Source organism: Pseudochaenichthys georgianus, chromosome 24, assembly GCF_902827115.2.
Source record: "Pseudochaenichthys georgianus chromosome 24, fPseGeo1.2, whole genome shotgun sequence".
NCBI lineage: Eukaryota > Metazoa > Chordata > Actinopteri > Perciformes > Channichthyidae > Pseudochaenichthys > Pseudochaenichthys georgianus.
In genome coordinates this window covers 23,572,611-23,593,143 of record NC_047526.1, presented here as the reverse complement: position 1 = coordinate 23,593,143, position 20,533 = coordinate 23,572,611, and the positions used below count along the sequence as shown (strand labels likewise).

At 42.6% G+C, this 20,533-nt stretch overlaps 1 protein-coding gene across 6 annotated transcripts in view; it reads left to right on the top strand.

Moving 5' to 3' along the window:
• The window catches only part of utrn (utrophin), a 195,949-nt gene extending 183,057 nt beyond the window's left edge, over positions 1-12,892 (top strand). For all 6 annotated transcript variants that reach the window (XM_034076052.1, XM_034076053.2, XM_034076051.2 and 3 more), the window contains 6 exons: positions 3,241-3,402; positions 5,118-5,355; positions 8,833-8,908; positions 9,141-9,224; positions 10,409-10,434; positions 11,532-12,892. In XM_034076052.1, coding sequence (XP_033931943.1) covers positions 3,241-3,402; positions 5,118-5,355; positions 8,833-8,908; positions 9,141-9,224; positions 10,409-10,434; positions 11,532-11,540 — 595 coding nt within the window. In that variant the 3' untranslated portion in view covers positions 11,541-12,892. The remainder of the gene's footprint in view (positions 1-3,240; positions 3,403-5,117; positions 5,356-8,832; positions 8,909-9,140; positions 9,225-10,408; positions 10,435-11,531) is intronic.
• The last annotated feature ends 7,641 nt before the right edge of the window (positions 12,893-20,533 follow it).

Genomic DNA, 20,533 nt, shown 5'->3' with positions numbered 1-20,533 from the left:
AACAGTGGGAAGCCACACATGGAGTCACCATGCTACGAAACTTTCTCTTAGCCGAACCCTATTTTCGAGCTGTCAAACTGACTGGAAATTATAGTCACTCGACAAAGTATTTTTAAATCTTTTTTTTTGAACTTGTGTGATTGTCAGGTTTTTAGTCTTTAAGGGTTTCAGAGTGAAGGTGACAGCTGGGCTTTGGCGAGGCCTGCCACCACCTTTCAGATCACTGAGATAACACATAAGGAGATTGACACAGACACACACCAGAAGACACCTGCAGCCATTCCTCCTTGGATTCCTCCATATCTTTCTATCTGTCTGCCAGACTCCTTCCCTCCACCTCCTCACAGCCCTCCCTTATTCCAGTTATCAGAGAGCAGAGACTGACACATCTTTGTTCCACCAGGGATTGTGGAGCTTGCAGCGTGGCAGACCCACAATAGCTGCAGATCTTATGTATATATATGGTGGCAGCTACGACAATCTTTGTTTAGACTCCGTTCTTCCTATTTTTATTTACGGTATGCTGCCTTTTTTATCTCACAAGTAAGTTGTACTACCCTATAGTGCTTGATGGTGTCCAACCTTTATTCTTGAAAAAGACACTTAAATGCTAAACAATGTAAATTGAATTTAAGTACATTCACTCACTGATCTATTTATTTTTGTAATTGAAGAATATTCATTTTGATGAAACAAGATATTTAACTTGTACTAAACAAGCTTAGCTCAAAATAAACAAGAATTGTGATCACCACGTTGTAAATGTTTCCCATATAAAAATGTTCTTCATAGGCCCTTTGTAGTTTATTAGCTATATACTGTAGGTTCTTAATCATCCTAAACATGTATTAAATGAAGGATTACAACCATTCTTTCCCTCATGCATTTAAAAAACCAACTTCACTGCTTCTGTAGTTCATGTCTCTCTGCCTTTGTACAGGAGTGCTGTGCTATACTGTAATTCCCGAGCATCCATTCTATGGGATTAGTTTAAAAAGATAAAGATAAAGCAACACTTTCTCAGAATCAAGCAAAACTAAGAGTTTAAGAGAAAAAAAACTGAGTCAAGCAAAATAAATGTAATTAAAAAAAAAATAAAACTATAAGTTGCAAACAAATCATTTGTGTAATCATGTAAACTATAAGTATTTTTTCTTTGTTTCAACATATATTTTTGTTTGCAGTTCTTGTTGCTTCTTTCTCAATGGTCAGACTTTTGCTCTCGCTGCAGCTCTTCTCGTTTGTGCTCCCTCATTTTTTGTTTTCGATTCTGACACAAACGTCCCAGGTGGACGGGACTTTCGGGGGTGTGTCCCCATTGGCTACTTTTGAGTGACAGCGCACTACACCACAGATCATACAGTGCAACTCATGCAGCAAACTCCGGAGTCCACTCGGCCACGTTAGTGTCGGTGTCTCCTGGGGAGTTTTCATGAACATATCGGACTTATCTTATGGATTGCTGTGCATTATACTTGTGTTGTGTAGTTTATACTTTATTCCAACTTTAAATATTGTAATACCTGAACACACTGCTGCTGCTGTTAAATAATTTCCCAATTTTGGATTGATAAAGTGTCTGTCTGTCTATTTATTTATTTTATAGATTAAAAAAACACATCTATGTATTTTCAAGCTTAAGGTGATACACAATATAAACTGTATACTGTATACTTCAAAGACACGTTACATTTCAAAAAGCATATATTGCTATGTTTAGGACAAACAATTAAAGACTGCTTTAATTTAACAAATTCTACAATATAAAAGTGGCAGATTTGCTTTATCAAACAGACCAGACCTAGGCTGCATGCCAACACAATTAGGAACATTCTCACATCTTACTGTGTTGGTCTGAAGAGCTGAAGCATTCATACACAATGGATAACAACGGTGTTGTTTCATTCTATATCCTGTGAGAAAATGATATACATTTAGCATAAAATATTCGACATACTATTCCTAGCCTGAGGACATTTGAACCAGAAGATGAAGTCTCAAGGAATGTTTTAAATAAAAGGACATAAAACAGAAAGGTGGATAATAATAACATCTATTAAATGTATATGTAAAGATATTTGGGCAAATGAAATGACACTGAGCCAGTGATAACAGCAACGCCCAGCGTGGATGAAGCTGGTGCAGGTCTTTCTTCATGCCCCCCCTCCTAGGATCTAATGCTGTCCCCTCAGAAGAAGTGGGAAAATGGGATTAGACTCTAGACGCCACGCTAGTTAACAAATAAAACACAGCTCAGCTCAGTCATGGATGGTAGGTTATCCTATAAAGTTAATTCAGCCTCAATTGATTTTCATATCAAATTAGCGTGTTAATAAAATAAGCTATCATGGCTTATACTTGCATATCTAAACAGAATCATGAAAGCCTGTTGGTAGAGTCAGGCACACGAGTCCGTTTGAGTGTGTGTGCAGGTGTCTGAACACTCACTCACTGCTAGCTATGTAGCTAACTGTTAGGCTACTTAGCTTGCATTGTTATGGATCTAAAGGTAGCAAAAGCTAACTTTAATAGCACAGCTTTACTTCTCACTTAACACAATAAAGAAACGGACCGTATAGTACAGCACAAACAACACAAATCAATACTTACATATATTTTCATTTCCACTGGGGGTCTTCTGTCCACGCTCAGCTAGCGCACCGCAGCTGCACTGAACAATCGCTGGAGGACTGGGCTGTCACTCAAAAACTGAGTAGCCAATGGGGACGCACCCCTGAAAGTCCCGCCCACCTGGGATGTTTGGGTCAGAATCTCAAACAAAAAGTGAAGGAGCGCAAATGAGAGAGCTGCAGCGAGAGCAAAAGTCTGATTATTGAGAAAGAAGAAACAAGAACTGCAAACAAAAACCTATGTTAAAACAAAGAAAAAAGACTTATAGTTTACATGATTACACAAATGATTTGTTTGCAACTTATAGTTTTATTTTTGAAATTTATTTTATTTTGCTTGACTCAGTTTTTTTTTCTTTTAAACTCATAGTTTTGCTTTATTCTGAGAAAGTGTTGCTTTATCTTTATGATACAAAACTAATCCCATACCATTCCAAGTGATCCTCAAACATAATTCTCTTAAGCTGAAAAGCTTTTTTTTTGTTGAAAATTGTTTATGTGCTGAGGAGTCCCTCCTTCCAGACTGAGCAGAAGGTGAAAGTAGCTGACTAACAGGGACAAGATGTCTGGGCTCCTCGCTCATCACATAACTCTGAACTCTCCTCCGCAGGGACGACGAGCATGCCCTGATCCTGCAGTACTGCCAGACGCTGGGGGGGGAGCTCTCCCCCTGCAGCCAGCCCCAGAGTCCTGCCCAGATCCTGCAGGCCGTGGAGAGGGAGGAGCGGGGCGAGCTGGAGCGCATCATAGCCCGCCTGGAGGAGGAGCAGAGGTAAGACAATGAAAAGTGAATTCAGTGTGATATGATTCTCTGTCTGTTACTTTAGATGAAAATAAGGAGCCACTCTGTTAGATATTTGGTTAAAAAGAACACAATGGTGCTCTAGGAGGAGATTCAGGTGATAAGGTGGGGGGTGGGGGGGGGCGGCGTTACCATGGTTGGTTATTGGCTAATAGTTACACAAGCCAAAAAATCGTTATGACATCATGAAGTGGCCAAAATCTGATCAGCTGACAGGTTTTTATATATAGATGGATCAGGACGAAAAGTGAGCGAATCGTTTTTAATGAAACTTTCAGAATCTCTTTACACAGAGGGGACACATGTTTATGTATAAAAGACAGGAAAAAGTGGATTTTGCACAATAGGTGACCTTTAATGTCAATAGTTTTGAAATGTGAGATTTTCCACACATCTGTCTTTTTTTCGTTTACTCACATCTCCCTCGTGTCAATTGAGTTCATGTTTTCATTTCATCTCACTGTGGAGCACCAAACATCCAAACACTTCCCGGACCCCCAGTCGGCCTCACACGCCAAGTCCTTCCCCGGTTTGATTAGTAAATAGAGAGACAGAGTCACTCTAGCATCTATTGTTGTTGTGGAAGTGCTTTTGCTCCGGCTGTGGCTCGACTGGAGTGATTTAAGTCTGATTACACACTCGCACAGGCACTCCAGCAGAGCGAGGAGGAGAGAGAGCTTTAGTGCCAGCCTCATAAATGCCAACTTAAGTTAAATATGGCAGCTTATGGTTTTGCTTTGGTGTGGACGGACGGACGGACGGACGGACGGACGGACGGACGGGTCTTTATGTTTATAAATCCACTTCAAAAATAATTTAACTAAGAAGGCCGAAAGCTTTGAGTAAACATGACTTTGTTATTTTCGTGTTGCACCCCACTGTTCATTAAGGAGCTTTCCTTTGAGTGATATCAATACAAATAACTCCACTTACCAATAACTTTTCATTTGCAACAATTTTTTAATTATAGGAAGAATCAAACAAGAGAGAAGCCTTCCAGCGCATCTAAAGCATGACACAAAAGCACAGCATGTATACAGTATATATTAATCATGACAAAGATATGTAGAAATAACATAACATAAGTCCTCTGATGTGTTTATAAAAGACTCCCAGGAATACAGCTCTGTCAAGTTGATGGTTACACGTGTCTACAAAGTCTTACTACTAAACAAGAATGTATAATATTAAAAACATTAGAAGAGGACCATTAAATAGTATAATAAAAATGAAACGGATGCATGTTCATAAATGTACATTTACATACTGTTGTAACATACTGTCTTAAATACAAACATTCAAATGTGTGTATTTTTTCTTTCTTTATGTTTATTTAAAATGCTAAGCCTGTTACTATTTTATCGTGCTCTCTTCTTTGTAGCTGTTCATCTTGCCAAATGTTCTTTACTTCTTTAATTGTGTTAAAGAAGACAATTCAAGACTTGAGGCAAACCCATGTGCTTCTGATGGGGATCCCTACATTAACAACAATGCATATGAATACTTATGTGTTTCACTAAAATCTTAAATGTTGGACTTTTAAAAGGGAATGGAATGTTTTTACAGTGCGGTATTATTACTTTTATTCATGTAAATGATCTGAATACTTCTTTCTTACTCCCGATTACTACCCTTACCTGTGAGTGTGACATTAACATGATGTTTTTCTGACCCTTCTCTACCAGGAGCCTACAGAGCGAGTATGAGCAGCTGAAGGAGCAGCATGGCCAGCGAGGGGCCCCTGCTGGAGGCCCCTGGGATTCAGACAGTTCTTTTACCCACCCCGATGAGGCCGATCTTCTCGCTGAGGCCAAGCTGCTGCGGCAACACAAGGGCCGGCTGGAGGCCCGCATGCACATCCTGGAGGAACACAACAAACAGCTGGAGTCTCAGCTGCAGCGCCTCCGACAGCTCCTGCACCAGGTGACTGCACAGCAACGGCTACATGTGGGGAATCATCCAAAAAGCCACAGGTTGAGAGGAGACAGATATTTCTAGACTAATATGTTACAATCTCAGTTGCATTGGCTTTTCTCTTATGGCACTACTTCTATTCTATTTTATTGTATTTACTTGCAGTATTTGACCTGTTTTATTGTGTTGCACTGTTGGAGGAGCCTGGGACCTAAGATTTTCATCGACATAACTACCGTACTTTTCGGACTATAAGCCGAGACTTTTTCCCCCATTTTTTTTGTACAGCTAACGGCCACTAGGGAACCTCCTAAATCTATGGATTTCACAGGTAAAATTAACCACCTTTAACACTATGGGCTCTATGACCGGTCCGCGCCCGCCACCTTTAAGCGGCGGGCTCCAGCAGGAAAAGCTGCAGGCCGGAAAAGAGTGAGACAGGTAGCGCGCCAAAGTAAAAGTGGAACCGAGAGACAGAACGAGAGCAACACAGACGGACAATTTAGCTGCTGCGGCTTATATGCAGGTGCGCTTTATAGTCCGAAAAGTACGGTACACTGTAGCTATGTACGAATGACAATAAAAGCCTTGAATCTTTAATCTTGAGTTTTCTCTAACAACTGTAAAGTGGGATTGTTTGAAATGATTTCACCTGCAGCTGTGAAGAGGCAATTTGCAAGAATAATGGCTTTAGTTTGGGTGCTTAGCAGACAAAACCAACATAGATGCTGTTAGTAGTCTACTAAGTGAAAAGGACTTTAAACTTGAAGTGTATAATCACAATTATGTGATATAAATGCAAGTTGTTCAGCTTTTAAAAGCTTGGTATTTTAGCTTAAAAATGCAATGAGAACACTTGCATTTCTCCTAATATAGCTTTTTACAGATAGCATTTTTTCATTTTTACTAGAGGAATCACAATTTGTACGGCCACAAAGTCTCTGAGTTCCTTTTAGTTCATTAGGCGTGTTGTGCGGCAGCAGCAGGGCAGTAATCACAGTTCATAGTCTCTCTCTCACACCAGCTGCTAAGGTGGTTTTAGTGCTACTCATAAAGTACAAAAACTCATTTGAAAAGTGCATTGCTTATTCCTAAAGGCCTACACTAGGTTCAAGGATTCCTTTAAAGTCATTCCAATAAAAAAACAACATAAATATGTACATGTGCACGTTTTTATGTTGCATGCCAACCCATACATTTACATGTTTAGCTTGTTGTGTCTTCGAATAACAAATCCCGTTCATCAACATTCAGATTAGATCCTAATTACATCATTACCATTCAATCCAGGAGTCCGGCGCTCGTCTCCAGTCCCTCTATCAATAACTTCCAGATTTGTTTACGCGTGGCCTAATTGCTCACTGAGGTTTGACTGTTTGTGTCGAGTGAGAAAAAGCACAACCCTCGAGCAAAACAGACAGCAATCCCGACAAATCAGCCAAAACAAACACAGAGCAGGTTTTGGCTCTCTGGTAGATGTGGAGCTGTGGAAGCTCGGTAATAACTCACATCAAATATGGCTGGAGGGCCGGAAGGCATCTGACGTGACTCGGCAGAATTTTAATGGATGAAGATTAACATTTTGACAGAAAAAAGGGTTTTGTGCGCCCATGCTTCACCATATTGGAGATTTCCATCTAGTGTAGATGTGTCCTGGAAATACTTCTTTATAAATCTTGAAAAGTGAAAGTACTTATTAGGCAGGTGAATAGAGCCCATATCAGTGATAGATTATCATGTGTTATATCACTGGATTATTATCATTTCTTTCTTTCTTTCACTCATATTAACTGCAGTCAGCATGTCGTTGTGTCCCTGAGACACTTCACCCCAAATTGCTCCTGTGGGGATTGCCCACAGTATTGAGTATGTAAGTCGCTTTGGATAAAAGTGTCTAACAAGTAACATGTAATGTAACGATATTTTAAGTGTTTTAGCTATTTTAAGATACCTGTCATTCAACTACCTCCTGTCTGTTTGTTGTATTAATGAACCAAGTGATTCCTAATTCTAAAAGACAAAAACATGCAGTCAATTAATGAGACAGCTGCACAACTACCTGCTGAAGCTAACCCCCCCCCCCCCCACTAAGCAAGAAGTTCTGTTTTCTGACATTTAAGTCTCCGGAGTCCTGATGATATGTCAAAATGTCTTTCCATCAACCGCGGCATTACTGCCAAGCTGCAGAATAATAAACCCAGCCAGCTTCGTGGCACACACTCAATTCACACTCCTGAAGGCGGACCAAAGCGCTGACCTTAGCTATTCTCAGACGAGCCTCAAGACAGTGGCTGTGCTCTGGAGACTCTTCTAACATGTTAGGCTTTACCAGCGCCGGGGGGCACCTGGAGATGAGGGAGGGGAAGAAGAAGAGGGCCGACGAGGGTGGGTAGCGAGGCAACATTGATTTGGTTTGTTGCAGAATAAAAGCTGAAGGGAATGTGGGAGTCTGCCGTAAATGTCACGAGACATCAAGTGTTCCCTTCTGTGCATCAGGGCAGCAGAGCGTGTTTTCACCCATTGATCAGCTGTCCACAGCGCTTTACTTACACAACCCTAACCACTCATTGATCGATTTTTTTTTCTGAGCAACTGGGATTTTTACTGTCATTTTGTTCTATTTTTATTGTTTGCTTTTTATCAGACATTTCAATTCAGCCATGACTCAAATCTTGCATTTTAGTTATAAAGAATGAACCAATGATTATCACTTGAATCTCTGTGTCAAATTCTTCCCTCTGTCTGAAATGCTCTTTTCATTGATATTCACGACATTTTAGGGCACGGGAGATTTCTGTAATCATATATCAGACAACAGTGGGTCGCAGGATGAATCAAAGCGCAGTGAGGCCATCCGTCACAGACTAAGCCCTCTCCACAACAAAGTGAACATAAACATTGCTAGCTTATTGTCATCTGCATTCGCTGTGGCGGCTGCATCAGTGTGAGAAACATCAGCCTCAGGGGAGAAGGATTTCCAAATGTGTTAGACAGGAAACACACAAATCCTCCCTTAGTGAGGAAACTTTGAGATTATTGCTTTTGATGTGGACACTATATTCTATATTTGTACAGACAGAGTTATATCTGTCAGATTATGCGGCCTGGTGTAATTCAATTCAGTTGTTTGTGCTGACAAAACAGTTATTTCTACTTTTGCACTCAATGAAACAACTCTGTCTTCAACAATAAGCTAGAACTCTGGAAATCTGACTACAAAATGTCCTTGGAGGTCTGAGTGATTGATACTGACACATGTTAAACCCAAGTGGGGACATTGGCAGAGGCATGCTTATGAGAAATGTTTTTGTGCACACAATAACAGCCTTATTGTGCCGCCCTCTGTTATTCCCTTGTCTCCGCCTGGCGCTGTGAAGCACGGCTCATTTTGAAGTTGTCAAGTGGTTGCCATGCAGAATAATTGTGTTATAATAATGGAGTTTCCCTTGTTTCTTTCTTCTCTCCATCTCTCTCTTTTCCACTCAGCCGGAGATGGACTTGAGGGTAAATGGAGTTTCCTCACCAACTGGGCAAGAACACGGGCCACTTACTGAAAACTCAGGTGAGACACTCAAGTTCAAAACGTTATACTCAGACAAAAACACTCACTCAAATGACATTCATCTTGATATTTGAAGATGTGTCCTTTAAATGCACTACAGTATGGCTGGAGCTACATTTTACAGCATCAGGTTATACACTTGAAACTTAAACATTGCTCTTACGCCATTTTGCTACAAATGACTTATCTAAGTGTCTGTGAAAAGTCAAATTCAGTGTGTGTGTGTTTCCAGACGAGCTGCCACACTCCCACAACAGCAGCTCCAACCTGGCAGATGTAATGGAGCAGATTAACAGCTCCTTCCCTGCATGCAGTCGTAAGTTTCTGACTCCTCCTCTCTTTGATCGTGTATTCCCTGCATCTGAAGGCAGATTTGTGTTTCGCCTCAAGGACGCTGGTCAGCAGAAATAGTAGTGCTTGTCACTCCGCTTAACTGTTAATACTTCATCCTAGCGGGGACAATTCATGTGCACTGTCTAGATGTGTGAATTAGGCAAGTGTGTCCTTCCTGTACAGCATAGCATTTTCTCTCTATAAATGTCTATAACGAACAAAAATCGCAACTTATTTCAACCAAATGTTCCTAAGAGCCACCAAGACACCGTCAAGTCACTTGTTTATTCCTCACAACAGTCCAATGCTCCAAGATATCAGATTTTAATTGAACATGAAAGAGAAAACAAAGCTTCACATTAACAAGTGTAAAGCTTGAAGTGGAGAATATTTGGCTCTTTTTCTTTTAACATTAATCAAAAACATCTACTGTAAATAGTTGCCAATTAATTACTGTCTAATAATGAATGCACTAAACATTTCAACACAAATAATTGGTGGTTTTACCTCACACACTGCTGCTCCACATCTGTCTTTTTGCCTCAAACTGTCATTATATGTTTGTGGGAGGTGTATGTATTTATGTGTGTGTGTTATGTACTGTATACATGATAGTTGGAGCAGCTGTGCTCTCATCTGTAGTCATGAATTCAACAGTTCCTGCCTGTATTGCAATGAAGAGCGGTATATATAGTGTGCTTTTTAAAAAGTGCATCATTGTCAGCGCACCGCAGGTTCCTCTGTATGGTGACTTTGTGGTTTTGATTTTGTTGAAATGCCTTTTCAAACACATAGCTTTTAAACAGAGCCTTGAGGTTCTTTTGATTATCATTTAAATGTGGTATCTGAGATAATTAGGAAAAACCTCAGACACTCATTACTTTTTATAGCAGAATTGGAAAGAAACCAAAAGAAAAAGAAATAAGAATGTTCAAATGGAGAGCTGGAGCCACCTCGCTCTAAATTACATTCGAGTCAAAACTCCTATGAGGGCTTTAGTTAGAAATCCATTGTAATTTGGCAGACGCTCCGGCATTATTAGCATTTGGATACTGCACAGCTTCGAGGCTTCGAGGAATATGTGGGAGGCAGAACATTTAGTGTAAACAGAAATGGACTGGGGAGTTCAAGTATTAAATCATTGTCTCTTTTCTTTGTTTCCCACAGCCTCGAGCCTCTCCTCAAGACCACAGGTAAGACGAGGTTCTCTTCTACACATTTAAACACACACTAGTACCATAAATCTGTCCGTGTATTTCCAGCTTGTATGGAAGCTGCTTTATTGTGTGTATTTGTACGTGTTTGAGTAATTGGGAAAGGTGAGAGAACTGTGAGCAAAGCTACATTTTAAAGGTAATTACAGCTGCTGCCACTGAAGTAGCCTTCACCTGCCTCAGTCCTCCACAGGACTGGGCTGTGAGAAAGAGACTCCCTCTAGTCTCCCAGTCTGAGGCCAAGGTGCATTTTGGGACTTAAGTGTGGTAAAAGCCATTACCACTGACCCTTCTGCCACTGTAATTTTTCACCCCACTATGCCTCTTTTCCTCTCACTATTCTTCCCTTTCTCTCACCATATTTGTAGTCTGCTTGACAATTTGGCACACAGCTAATGCCTTTACTCGCCAGTTTGAGTGCTTATTTTCTATGAATCCATAAGTGGTGGCTTCTTCCCTTTGGTTCCTACTTCACTCTTTGATAGCCATTACATTCCAACGTATGGTTTCAGCGTGTCACAGCTCTAATTTGAATGAGTCAAGTTCATTATGACTCCCTAACCACTTTGTATTCAGTTAACTTAAGAAATACATTGAACCAAACGTCCTTCATCTCCTCAGGTCCTTTTTACCGGTATTACGTTTACTCATCCTTCCACTTTTTCCTTTTCTTATTAGCCTTGACACCATGTGTTACACTTTCGGTTGGTTTTCATACAGAGACATGGTTGAATTGGTTTGAATGCCTAATTCCATTACTGAGAAGACAGCAATGTTTTTTTTTAAATCTCCCCTGCATGTCATCCTGCCCACCTCCTTCCTTTTCTCCACACCAAGCTCCTAATGGACTGTAACTGGCTGGAGGGACTGCAGTCCGTTTGCCAGCTTTCAAACCCCATCACTTTGTTCAAACCTCTGATATTTCTGCACAGTGATGTCTTGATGAAGAGAAATGAGGCGTGTGCCACCAAAAAAAAGACAAGAGCACTAACTTTCTACTTGAAAGGCGCACACCTACATCGTGTTGTTGTCTGATCTAACATGGTGATTAAACGTTTGTGTTCTTTGTTTCGCAGGTGATGTGAGGAGAGTCCCCACTGAGCTCGGTGTGTGTTAGTGTGCACACGTGAGTGTGCGCAGTAAGTGTCGGGAGGAGACCATTCCCAAACAAACAATCCCCCCTGACCCTAAATCCCAAAGACGCACAGGACCAGACAACTTTACTACTTTTACCACCTTGTCTTGTACTATGCAAACTGTACATTTTATGAACTGTAGATTGTACCTGAACTTGGTTTAACATTTGTCAGTGATTTGTTTAGATATGCAGATGAGAACATGGACACGGGGCTTTGTATAGTAAAATATGCTTTTTATTTTTATTTTCCTTCAGAGGGCAGTTTGAGATTTGTGTTTCTTTCTCGTTGATTTCTGCCCCGAATGGGAATCAAACTGTTACATGTTTGTGTCATTCCACTGCTTTGTACCCTCCAGCCCACAGTAGTAGTAGAAGGAGGTTTCCATGTTTGGGAGCACGCACAGTTCCTGAGTAATAACATCTAGTGGCTGAGAGGATCATTTTGAAGGCTGTGTCACCTACTCAAAGCATCGGTTTTGTTTTTGATCATGTAGCATGCTCAATGTCAAGTTCCCCTTTAAAGCATTGATATGCTGGCAGACTTTGTGTCAAATTCGATTTGTTCTGTAAACGTTACCCCTTCTGTGCCTATACAGTTTGTCATTCCACGTGTGGAAGACAGAGAAAAGATTTGATGAATGAAAGTGGGATTGTGTATAAAGAGAGAAATTCTGGAGAATAAAGATTTAAATCTAAGGTCGTTCTGTAATTGGATTTTTAAGAGGCCCACCGTCATTATGTAGAATAGTTTTTAAAGATATATGATCAGAAATCAGAGGAAAGCCATGATTGCCTTGCTACCTCAGACTCATAGACACAGTTTTGTTTTTGTGGTTTGTTAACTTGTTTAAAACATTGCAATCATTCACAGAACAAGATCAACCTGGTTTTTAGCATTTTAAGCTTTAGCTTACTGTATTGGTGTACACTGCAAGGAGGAGAAACCAAGTATAAAAGTTGCTATTACTGTACCAGAATGGGTCTGTGGCCTGCTGAAGCTAGCCCCCGTAATGACGATTATTACGTTCTCTGTTGTTGGTTTTCCACTGGCCTTCTAGCACTGGTCCCTCACTGCGTTGTGTTGTTGTGCTATATGCTATCCTGTAAAACTTGTGAGACTGAGCAACACTACTATAACCTCCTCTGACTGTAGACTAATGATGATGATTTTAATGATTCCAATCATGATGAACCGTACCATGGCAGAACTGTGTCGCTTCTCCTGAGGTATGTAAAATAGATTGACCACACTACGTGTAATATGGCTACGTTTTATTCTAAATAAATCTTTTATAACAAGTATGCGTCCCCTCTGCTGTTATTTCCTTACTTACAGTCCTTTCATTTAATTGCAAGGACTATAAGGGTATATTGAGGCTGTGAATATTTCAGGTAATATAGATGAATCGCTTGCCACAATTTCATAAACACTGATTACAAATTAATTTGACTGCTTAATTTGTTTTTATATGCAACACTTGCCGCGCATTTTAAGCCATTTTTACACGCATACTCCTGCTATTAAGCATATAGGCATTGATACTGCCAACTCCTCAAGGTCAACAAGCCAGGATTGTATAATTACAATTTATCAAAGGAATTGATCACGCAGTGAGAGGTATCATTACTACATGTTTGCTGTGAGCATGCTGAGCTGTAATTGATAACTCAAAATGAGTAATGAAAGTTAATTAGCCTGTTACTCCTGCCTTATAAACAACATGTTTTCTTCGATTCTAGCAGCCTAACTCTGCATTGATCATTCTAAAGGTTGTGTGATGTTCAATTAAAGAAACGTACCTTGCTCTAACTTGGCCATGCTGTCTTTTGAGAATGGCTATAAATCAAATCTGCCTGCACAGGTTATTTCATGGTGTAAAATCAGCTCATTTTTGCAACCTGTCAGACTAAATGATGTCCCAACAGGAAATTATCTGTACTCTTGGGGCTACAGTTATTAGGCCACACAAAACTCGATTGGATGGATTTGTCTTTAAGCTGCATGAGCAAGTACTATTTTGTATAACCTTGTTCTCTCCAGTTCAGAAGAAGACTTAATTACTGAAAATATCAACCCTGGGGTCATTTCCATGTTTTTTTGTACTGTGACATCTCACATGGTAACTTTTCCTTGCCAAGTGTTGTCCTAATGGCACTCCCTATCGTCCATGGTCCGTCTGTTCCATAACATGCTTCAATAATGCAACAGTAGCCAAGTGGTAGTGCACCCTAATTGGATCTGGGGCTACTGTATATATCCTGACTCACATCCTCTTTGCTCCCTGAGGTGTTTTAATTAGTCTACCACTCCCATGTATGTCATGCCCTGAAGGAATAAGCTCGTTTGTAAAGGCGAGGAAGTTTGTTAAGTAACAAACTCGCATACCCAAGGGAGAGGTGGTACTTATTCCGGACTGGATCCCATTACAAAAAGAAGTGCACTGGTGTTGTTATTAATATTAATGTGACTAATATAATCTAATTTGCTCATGAAATTTAGTTAAAACAAGATTGCATAAATTATCAGCAATCTTTTCAAAGTATTTTAATCCTGCTCAGACGCAGCTGTCTGTTATTTAGTGCATTCTGCTTGCTCGACTGGGCAAGGATTAGTATACCGCAGTAAACACAATTCATTAGTGGATTATATGATAATCAATCAATCAATCAATCTTTATTTATATAGCCCAATATCACAAATGTTACATTTGTCTCAGTGGACTTCACAGTTTGTACAGAATATCAGTATGACAATACGACACCCTCTGTCCTTAGACCCTCACATCGTACAAGGAAACACTTCCGAAGAAAACCCACAGTTTAAAGGGAAAAATGGGAAAAACCTTAGGGAGAGCAACAGAGGAGGGATCCCTCTCCCAGGACGGACAGACGTGCAATAGATGCCGTGTGTAAATTGAAAAGATAATACATTTGTAACACTGTAAGTGAAATTAATTTGCCATTCAAACCGAGGTTATTGGTACTGCTAGAGCTACAAAGCAGAGCAGTGCAGCCCTGAGCTGGTAGGTACAGTATTAAAATATGCTTGTTAACATTAAAGTCTCAAACAAACCAACTTTAACCAACAGCACACAGCACGCCATGTCCTCAATCTTAATCAGCAATGGCAGCCTCATGTGGCTATAATGCTGATTACACACCAGTTATACTAACAAACACAAAAGTTAAATGTATGAAGGAATTATGAGACAACTTTACTGAGGCAAAAACTATGACATTTGGCTTAAGGAGGCAGTATACTCTTTAGTAGGCTACATAACCTAAATAAAAAACAAAATAATCCTAACTCAAGCATTATAGGCTAATGACTTTTTGTTATTTCTTGCTCACAATGTAAGGATTTTGAGTCTATTTATAAACAAGTTCCTTAAACAAGAACATATTTAATTACTCTGCTTGTCACCAGGTAGGCGTACAACCTGGAATATACACTACTTGAAAGTGTTTAAAGAGTTTACTTCGTTTTAACATTGCTATTGCTTTGTATGTCGGGGCGGGAGATTCATGTGATTGGTTGTTGGTCGCGTTGCTCGCAAAAAATCACCAAGCTTCAGACACGTCCAGCTTCAAGATTTTTGTATGCCTGTGTACCGGCCGTACTGAGGCTTGGTGATTTCTCGCGCCCAAGGCGACCAACAACCAATCAGGAATCTCCCGCCCGCCCCCGGCATACAAAGCAATAGCAATGTTAAAACGAAGTAAACTGGATATAAACTCCCCAAATAGGCGAAAACCTACCAGTTTCACCCACTGTCTCTGCCACCTCCCTCCATGCCTGGTTCTTCCGGTTTGTATCCCGGTAAATAGTTCTGGTCGTAAAGAACCGGGTGATTTGCTACCGTAATTTCTCGTTTGGAATATGAGGAAATGAACTGTGGTCTGGCTCTCCCAGCTTGCACGCGGTTTGATTGGCTAGCGCTTGTACTGGCGGGATTTGCATAAACGGGATTTGATTGGCTGATGCCAGCTTCGAAAGCATCGGGAGCATCAAAAGTTGAACATTGCTCAACTTTTGATGCTCACGATGCTTGCAAAGCCATGCCATGCTCCCCACAATGCAGTTCGGCATTCGGCACAAATTGTTCGGCAAGGCAAGTTTATTTATATAGCACTTTTCAACACAAGGCAATTCAAAGTGCTTTACAAAAAATGAAAGACATTAAGCATTAAAAAAGAAAAGCTAAAATAAACATTACGGGTGCATTCACACCTAATAGTCCGCTCTCTGGTGCGCACCAGACGACAGTTTGTTACATTGTTTCATTTTTCAGAAGGTTCGGTTTGCGTTCACACGGGAAAAACTCAAACGGACTATAAACTTTAAACACAAGTGATGTGCTCGGAAATGCTGTTCAACCATTGGTCAGACATTAAGGGGGTACAAACGCAAATCCTGGCAATTTCTAGAGGAGCCTCCGCCATGGAGCTTCGGCACTTTCGGCAGGTTATTCTCATGCTGCTGTTAGTCTGGAGATCAACAGACATATGATTATATAATCAGACAACGTCCGTTAAAAAACATTATTACATGGCTTTGTTGAATACTCGATTCTGATTGGTCAATTCAAAACACGTGACACGTTTTTAATCCAGAACAGACAGACCGCTGTCAAGGATTTATTGACCGTTGTTAGGGATGCTCACATCTGCACAAAGAAGTCCGTTCGATTTAACTGTATACAGTTTGGCTGAAACTAACTGACAAGACAAGAGCGACAAGAAAACAGCGGAGAAGTAACGGGCAGAAACCCTCCTTTTTACGCAGCGGTCCAGACTCCAGACATAGGTCAGACGGCGACACATATTCAGTTGCCAGTTACTTTGGCATTAGGGCAGGGATATCTAGATACTTCCCAAGGTTTGACATAATGAATTGTGTTACTTTGCAACGATTTTTTCAAATCTGTAATCAAAAAGCTCCTCAAAAACGCTATCGAAGCAGTTCCTGCCGTTGCTACGTTAGTTCAAACAATAACAACGGACTATTTTTCTTAGCGGATGCATGTACATTTAAATACAACTATTTTTTAAATCAATAAAATAATTTTCTAAATCCACAAAAGCATTTCAATTAATATTGGGAGTCATGTCGTTACTTTGTTGAGAATGTGGCCATGTAATAAGCGGGATAATGTGCAGCAGCGCGGTCATTATGGGGAAAAGAACACCTTCATGCCGATCAAGATCCCTCTGCTTCGCGTCGGGCTCCTGATCAGCCTGTCGGTGTTCTTTTCCTGTTTATCCCAGAAACATCACCTTCCGTAATCTACACTCCATTGACCATAACCATCTCTCCGAACTGCTATCGTCTAATCTCCCCCTGGACGCAACCCTCAGCTCACTTGATGATCTGCTCAACCACCTCAACTCCACCCTACTCACCTCCCTCAACACTTTAGCCCCCCTCAAAAATAAAACTGTTACTTTCAAGACCTCCTCACCTTGGTTCACACCCGCACTGCGTAAAATGAAGCAGCGAGGCCGCCAATTTGAACGTCTTTCAAAGAAATCATCCCTCACAGTCCATTACATAAACTACAAACTCCATCTCAATGCATACAAAGATGCTCTTATTGCCGCTAAATCTGCCTACCTCTCCAACATCTTCACTGACCCCTCCCGTAACCCCAAGACCCTCTTCTCCACAGTTAACCTCTTAAGCCCCAAGCCTGTTTTTCAGGTTTCAGGCTCGAAAATGACATGCCCAAAACAAAGGACTATAACTTAACTTCTAAAAGGGTTATATGAATAATTTCTTTTATCAAAGCAAGTTCACATCTGTGAGTTGGATGTAGAATTGTCAGAATCAATAAAGATGTTTCAGTGTCAGAGTAAATCCTGAACATAGTCAAAAAGTGTAAATTCTTGTCTCCGCCCAAATAAAACCCATTACTTATAGTGAAAACAATCCTTGTATAACATTTAATTATCACTATAGGTATTCATTCCATAAAAAAAATAAAAATAATAATTATTGTAAAAATAAATAATAATTAAGTGTGTGTGTGTCTGTGCGGTGTGTGTGTGTGGGAAGTTCCCTCTTTGCATGAGATGAATGTTACTTGCACACTACAAATTAGGACACTTAGGAAATATTTGACTCCAACTGGAGCAGATTTATTTAAAAAAAATTAGCAACACACTATACAAGAAGCATTTTTTGGGTAAAAAAACAAACTTTATACAAACCCTGAATGTTACATGCCCTGATGAACCTGGGGGCTGTGTTGTCTGGAACCTTGTGTTCCTGGTAGGGTCTCCCATGGCAAATTGGTCTCAGGCAAGGGGCCAGACTAAGATTGGTTCAAAAGACCTCATGAAAGAAACAAGAACAAGAAGTGAGGATACCCGGCCCGGAGGAAGCCCGGGGTCCCTTTCTGGAGCCAGGCCCAGAAGGAGGACTCGTCGGCGAGCGTCTGGTGGCTGGGCTTGCCACGGAGCCCGGCCGGGCCCAGCCCGAAAAGGCAACGTGGGCAACACCTCCGCTTCTCCGTCCCGCGGGCCCACCACCTACGGGAAACAGCGATGGGGTCGGGTGCGCTGCCAGAAGGGTGGCAGTGAAAGCGGAGGGTCTCGACGGACCAGACCCGGGCGACAGAAGCTGGCTTTGGGGACGTGGAACGTCACCTCTCTGGGGGGGAAGGAGCTGGAGCTTGTGCGGGAGGTGGAGCGTTGCCAGTTGGATCTGGTTGGGCTCACCTCTACGCACGGCGTCGGCTCTGGAACCTTACTTCTGGATAGGGGTTGGACTCTATTCTTCTCCGGAGTTGCTCAAGGTGTGAGGCGCCGGGCGGGTGTGGGGATACTCACAAGTCCCCGGTTAGGTGCTTCGTTGTTAGAGTTTACCCCAGTGGACGAGAGAGTCGCCTCCCTACGCCTGCGGGTTATGGGGGGGAAAACTCTGACTGTTGTGTGTGCTTATGCACCCAACAGCAGTTCAGAGTATACGGCCTTCTTGGAGACCCTGGAAAGAGTCCTGTATGGGGCTCCTGAAGGGGACTCTTTAATCTTGCTGGGAGACTTCAACGCACATGTGGGCAATGATGGAGACACTTGGAGGGGCGTGATTGGGAGGAACGGCCCCCCTGATCTGAACCGGAGTGGTGGTTTGTTACTGGACTTCTGTGCTAGTCATGGATTGGCCATAACAAACACCATGTTCGAACAGAAGGATGCTCATAGGGTTAGGGTTAGGGTTAGGGTTAGGGTTGAAGCCTCTGGATAGACCTGGTAAGCCCAAACGTGTAGTTCGGGTGAACTGGGAACGTCTGGAGGAGGCCCAAGTTCAGGAGGCCTTCAACTCGCACCTCCGGCGGAGCTTTTCGGGCATTCCTGTGGAGGTTGGGGACATTGAACCAGAGTGGTCGGTGTTCAAAGCCTCTATGGCCGAAGCCGCGGCGGGGAGCTGTGGTCTCAAGGTCCTAGGTGCCTCAAGGGGCGGTAACCCTCGAACCTCCTGGTGGACACCGGTGGTCAGGGAAGCCGTCCGACTGAAGAAGGAGGCCTTCAGGGATTTGTTATCCCGGGGGACTCCCGAGGCAGTTGCAAGGCACCGACAGGCCCGAAGGGCAGCAGCCTCATCCGTGGCCGAGGCAAAGCAGCGGGTGTGGGAGAAGTTCGGAGAAGACATGGAGAAGGACTTTCGGGCGGCACCAAAGTTGTTCTGGAAAACTGTCCGACACCTCAGGAGGGGAAAGCAGGGAACCATCCAAGCTGTGTACAGTAAGGATGGGACGTTGTTGACCTCAACTGATGGAGTGTTGGGACGTTGGAAGGAGCACTTTGAGGAACTCCTGAACCCGACAACTCCGCCCTCTATGTTAGAGGCAGAGCTGGAGTATGACGGGGGATCAACACCAATCTCCCGGGGGGAGGTCACTGAGGTCGTCAAACAACTGGAACGACGGATCAGCTTTTTACTCTCGCAAGGATCCTGGAGGGGGCCTGGGGAGTACGCTTATCCGGTCTACATGTGTTTTGTAGACTTGGAGAAGGCGTATGACCGGGTTCCCAGGGAGTTACTGTGGGAGGTGCTGCGGGAGTATGGGGTGAGGGGGTCTCTACTCAGGGCCATCCAATCTCTGTACTCCCAAAGCGAGAGCTGTGTCCGGGTCCTCGGCAGTAAGTCGGACCCATTTCCGGTGAGGGTTGGCCTCCGCCAGGGTTGCGCTTTGTCACCAATCCTGTTTGTAATATACATGGATCGGATTTCGAGGCGTAGTCGTGGGGGAGGGGGTCTGCGGTTCGGTGGACTAAGGATTGCACCACTGCTTTTTGCAGATGATGTGGTTCTAATGGCTTCATCGGTCTGCGACCTTCAGCACTCACTGGATCGGTTCGCAACCGAGTGTGAAGCGGCTGGGATGAGGATCAGCACCTCCAAATCTGAGGCCATGGTTCTCAGCAGGAAACCGATGGACTGTCCACTCCAAGTAGGGAATGAGTCCTTACCCCAAGTGAAGGAGTTCAAGTATCTCGGGGTCTTGTTCTCGAGTGAGGGAACAATGGAGCGTGAGATGGGCCGGAGAATCGGAGCAGCGGGAGCGGTACTGCAGTCGCTTTACCGCACCGTTGTGACGAAAAGGGAGCTGAGCCAGAAGGCAAAGCTCTCTGTCTACCGGGCCATTTTTGTTCCTACCCTCACCTATGGTCATGAAGGATGGGTCATGACCGAAAGAACGAGATCGCGGATACAAGCGGCCGAGATGGGTTTTCTCCGCAGGGTGGCTGGTGTCTCCCTTAGGGATAAGGTGAGAAGTTCGGTCATCAGGGAGGGACTCAGAGTTGAGCCGCTCCTCCTTCGCGTCGAAAGGAGCCAGTTGAGGTGGTTCGGGCACCTAGTTAGGATGCCACCTGGGCGCCTCCCTAGGGAGGTGTTCCAGGCACGTCCAGCTGGGAAGAGACCAAGGGGTAGACCTA